Source organism: Myotis brandtii, unplaced genomic scaffold (genome assembly GCF_000412655.1).
Source record: "Myotis brandtii unplaced genomic scaffold, ASM41265v1 scaffold421, whole genome shotgun sequence".
Lineage (NCBI taxonomy): Eukaryota > Metazoa > Chordata > Mammalia > Chiroptera > Vespertilionidae > Myotis > Myotis brandtii.
In genome coordinates this window covers 1,361,134-1,365,356 of record NW_005366140.1, presented here as the reverse complement: position 1 = coordinate 1,365,356, position 4,223 = coordinate 1,361,134, and the positions used below count along the sequence as shown (strand labels likewise).

At 54.7% G+C, this 4,223-nt stretch overlaps 1 protein-coding gene across 4 annotated transcripts in view; it reads right to left on the bottom strand.

Annotated features, from left to right (window-relative positions):
• The window catches only part of TMEM161A (transmembrane protein 161A), a 16,261-nt gene that overhangs the window by 11,165 nt on the left and 873 nt on the right, over positions 1–4,223 (bottom strand). The window contains exons 2-4 of one of the 4 annotated variants that reach the window (XM_005873818.2): positions 1,192–1,295; positions 549–629; positions 66–163 (exon numbers count right to left, since the gene is read on the bottom strand). In XM_005873818.2, coding sequence (XP_005873880.1) covers positions 66–163; positions 549–629; positions 1,192–1,295 — 283 coding nt within the window. Of the gene's footprint in view, positions 1–65; positions 164–548; positions 630–1,161; positions 1,296–4,223 lie in introns of those variants that run through there. The other 3 variants (XM_014545749.1, XM_014545748.1, XM_014545747.1) reach the window with 3 other exon arrangements.

Below are 4,223 nucleotides of genomic sequence, written 5' to 3'. Positions count from 1 at the left end.
CCTACCCACCCACCCTGCCAGGGTGTGGACAAAGTGAGGGTGCTGGGGACCCACTGGACTGTTACCGAGGGCATCCACGGCTGTGAGGGGGCAGGTCTCCAGCTGGAAAGGGGCATCTCGGGGGACACACAAAGTCTTCTCTTCACTATAGCCATTGGCCCACCTGGTGGGGAGGGGAGAGTCAGAGCAGCATCCTCCATTTCTGCCTTCCCTGCCCAGCCCACCTCTCCCTGCCGCAGCCTGAGGGCCTCAGAGTGCCACCCTCAGAGCGCCACCCTCGAGCACAGGAGCTGGTGGGAGGTGCCTTCTCCCCAGTTGGGGTACCCTCTACACACCAGGTTGCAGGCACCACCCACCCACAGGGCTGGCCCACAGCAAACTGCCAAGCATTCAATGCCCAGGTATGACAGTAAAAATCATTCATCCTGGGGTGTCCAGATTCTCCTCTGGGGTGCCTCGTTCTCCTCTGTGCCCAGAGTGGTGCCCGAGAGCCGGCAGGGCAGGCCCTGTGCCCCTGCAGCCTCCCCTGAAGTTGGAGGCTCACTCACCGCTCCCTCCTGCCTCTGGGCCTCTGCTTCCCTGCCAGGGCCCGAAGCTCCTCCTCTGACGGGTGCTTGTACCGGAAGAGACTGAGGGCAAAGACAGGCAGGTGGTCAGGAAAGCTCGGGCCTGGGGGTAGGGCTCTGATGTCAAGGCAGTGAACCCCAAAACTCGGGACTAGAGTCAGAGGGAGGGCTGGGCCCCAGAACCCTGGTGACAGGAGGAGCAGCGCCCATGGGAGGCCAAGGGAAGGGTCGGGAGGGGGGCGGGGCAGTGCAGCAGGGGTGCAGACACCCCTGGATCTGCGGGCTAACTCTCCTAGCGAAGGCGTGCACACTGTCCTAAGGAGAGAGTGCAGTTTCCACAAATCTCAGGAAGGGGCCCAGACCCAAACAGGGACCAAAAACATTTCAGGAAACCTCTACAGTGAGCGAGGGGTGGAAGGGAGGTGTCGGGGGAAGCAGCTGCTCTTCCAAGTGTGGACATGGTCGTGTGTGTGTGTGTGTGTGTGTGTGTGTGTGTGTACATCTGTCAGAACTGATCCAACTGTGCCCTTCCAAAATATGCAGTTTACTGTACATCAACCACATCTCAATAAAGTTGTTTAAAAAAAAAAACTACCTGCAGGGCCTGAGGCGGGCTGAGGCTCACCTGCCATTGCAGAGCAGCCAGCGAGCAAAGGAGCAGTGCGGAGCCAGCCGGTGCATGAGGGTGGCCGTGAGCAGGGTCACCACCAGCTGCACCCCGAGGATCGCCTGGGGGGAGGGACAGGACAGGCAGTGCCAGCCAGAGAGTAACACGATTACCCCCTTACCCCTCGGAACCAGCTATTTATAGCGATGCAGGGCCAGGTGGGGGAGGGGCCTCCCTGGCTCCAGATGTACCTTGGGGTAGGTGGACTGGGGTGAGCTCGGACCCAACCCTGGGAGACCCTACTGACCAGGAACCGCACACCTGGCTGGGGGGAGAGCGGGATGGAGAACAGATGCTGGGGAAGAGACAGGTCAGGCAGGTGCGCTGCCAGGCTGTGCCATGGGTTTCAGGTATTCCTCTCCCAGCCGGGGGTTCCTCCCCGGGAAATGAAGTGCTTCCTATTTTGTTTCTTGTTCTCCCGGGACTGCCTTCTGGACCTACAATGACCCTGGTACGTCCAGTGAGAAGTGGCCCCTCTCCAGCCACAGTCCCTGCCTTGGCACCACTGCCTCGGACCAACTTCCAGCTTCGGTGTCCACAGGCGGCCCTGTCCTCATTTACCCTGATGGCTCAGTCACCTCTCTCCTCTCCACCTCCCTTTTCAGCAACCTCCTCAACTGGCCACTGCCCGCTTCAGGATAACGACTTAGCCATGAGTGGGATAACCTTTTTCTCCATTAGGAATTTTCTCACCAAATTCTACATAACAACCGTTTACACAATAATTCATCACACATTTTCACACACGTGTTTGTAAACATTTTAGGAGAAATGTTTTTGGTAATCAGTCTGAAGCTGAAGCTGCCTGAATATAGTAATTTTGTAACTCTGTAAAATGTGCTCAGGGGAGTTGCCTACTAATACTATGGCATTATAATGAACAACTAAAATGAAATAAAGATTAATATTAATAATTAAAATTATCTTACCAGACAAAAAATAAGCTAACTTTATTTTTAATATTTAAAAAAATGTTTCGATTGATTTTAGAGAGAGGAAGGGAGAGGGGGGAGAGAGAGAGAGAAACATCCATCCGCTGCCTCCTACACATCCCCTACCTGGGATGAAGCCCACAACCCAGGCATGTGCCATGAGCAGGAATCGAACTGGTGACCTCGTGATGCATAGAACAATGTCCAACCAACTGAGCCACACTGGCCAGGGCAAAAAATAAGCTAGCTTCAAAAAGAAAAACTCCAGTGGGATAGAAATCAGGCCTAGCACTGTAATTCGGAACGACTGCTGAGAAACCCATCATTACAATAACCAACTCATAGAATATGTTCTCTATGCCTGTCACTTGTAAACTGAGCCCATAAGTGTTTTTTCAGTAATGAGCGTGGAGTGCCATCTTTCTGATCTCTTAATCTCACTAATCTCCTAGTCTCATTGTTCTCCCTCCTCCTACCAACTACAAATTGGCCAGTAGGCACTAATGACCACGGCATTGTCAAGGTCTGTGGGCACCCCCAAGCCCAGAGGGCCAGGCTTTCCCACCCATCCTTCCTCCCAGCACCCGCTCTCCTCTCCTCTGGGGACCCCCAGTGCCTCCCACCAATGCTCTCCAAACTCCTGGGCGCCTTTGCCTGCTTTTCTCCTCCCTCTGCCAGCCTCTCTCCTATGTCCCCATCCTCTGCCAGGGGTTTAACGACTGACCTGGCCCAGCATGACCCCAACAAAGCAGTACCCCCAGCCTAGACCTCTCGGCCAAGCTCGCAGACCTGTGCTTCCCCAGGCTGTTTCGGGAGCCCAGCACCCACCCCTCACTCCGAGGACACAGCACTGAGCTCCTCCAGGGGATCCCAGACCCTTCCCAGTCTCACAGTCAACATGCAGCTCTGCTCCTGTCAGGCCCAGCTCAGGACCACCACACCCCACTGCCTGGCTCTCTCCCCAGTCCTCCCTGGGTCCAGCCACTGGGGTCTCAGAGGCCCTCCAGACCCAGGGCCCTCCATCACTGACTCCATCACCCCTCTACACACACACACCCTCCCAGGGAGGGGGACTCATGGTTCAAACTGTGGTCCCAGCACCTACAACAGGAAGGAAGAACCAGAGCGAGGGTAAGAGAAGGAAGACTGCGTCCTCCATCCAAGGGCCCTCCACCTAAGGCAGAGGTCTGTCCAGGGATGTTTCTCATGCCCCGACCCCAGCAGCATCCGTCTCAGGGGTCCCCGCTCTGCAGATCTCCGGAGATTTTCTAGAGCAGTGGTTCCCAACATGGGCACACATCCCACAGGAGGGCAAATTTGATTTTTAAGGGGGGCAATCGAGAATGAGTTATTAACAGTGAATTTTTTTGCATTTCTATGGTTCTAGGGGCCTCATAGACAGTATATAAATATATATTGTGACATATTTATACATTTCAGTTCTCTATTATATGTTTTGAAACTATCTGCTATTTTCTTATATCACTTCATATTATTATTATTTTTTAAACAATTTCTTAGTGATTTCTTCCTCAGTACTTCAACTGTCCTTTCGTTTTTATTTTTTATTTCCCTCTTTCATGGATGCCATGTTCTTTGGAAGCTTGTTTAGACCAAGTTAATGGCCTGTTAGGCTTCCTCCACGTGAATAGGAGTTCACTTTTGAATAATAAGAATTACATGTCACAGGGGGGCATCAGGACTTAGGGATGCTCAGGTGGGGGATGGCCAAAAAGAGGTTGGGAGCCACTGTCCAGAGCCTTCCATCCACCCATTCCCTCCGCTGCTCAGAGCCTTTCCCCGGATCTTTCCTCCATCCCGGTTCTGAGCGCCCTTCCTTCCCCTCGTGGCCCACAGCATCCCGCACCCGCCTAGAGCGCAGCCCGCTTTCGAGCACCGCCTCCACCAGCTCCCACTCAGGCTCATCTCCGCGCCCCGCCCTCCTCAGGACAGTCCTCCTCCTGGCCCCCGCCGGGTCAGGTCGCCTTCTGGGCCCCTCCAGACTGCCCCTCCTTCTGCCCAGTCCGAACCCATGGGGGCTGAAGGGGCGGGGGAGGG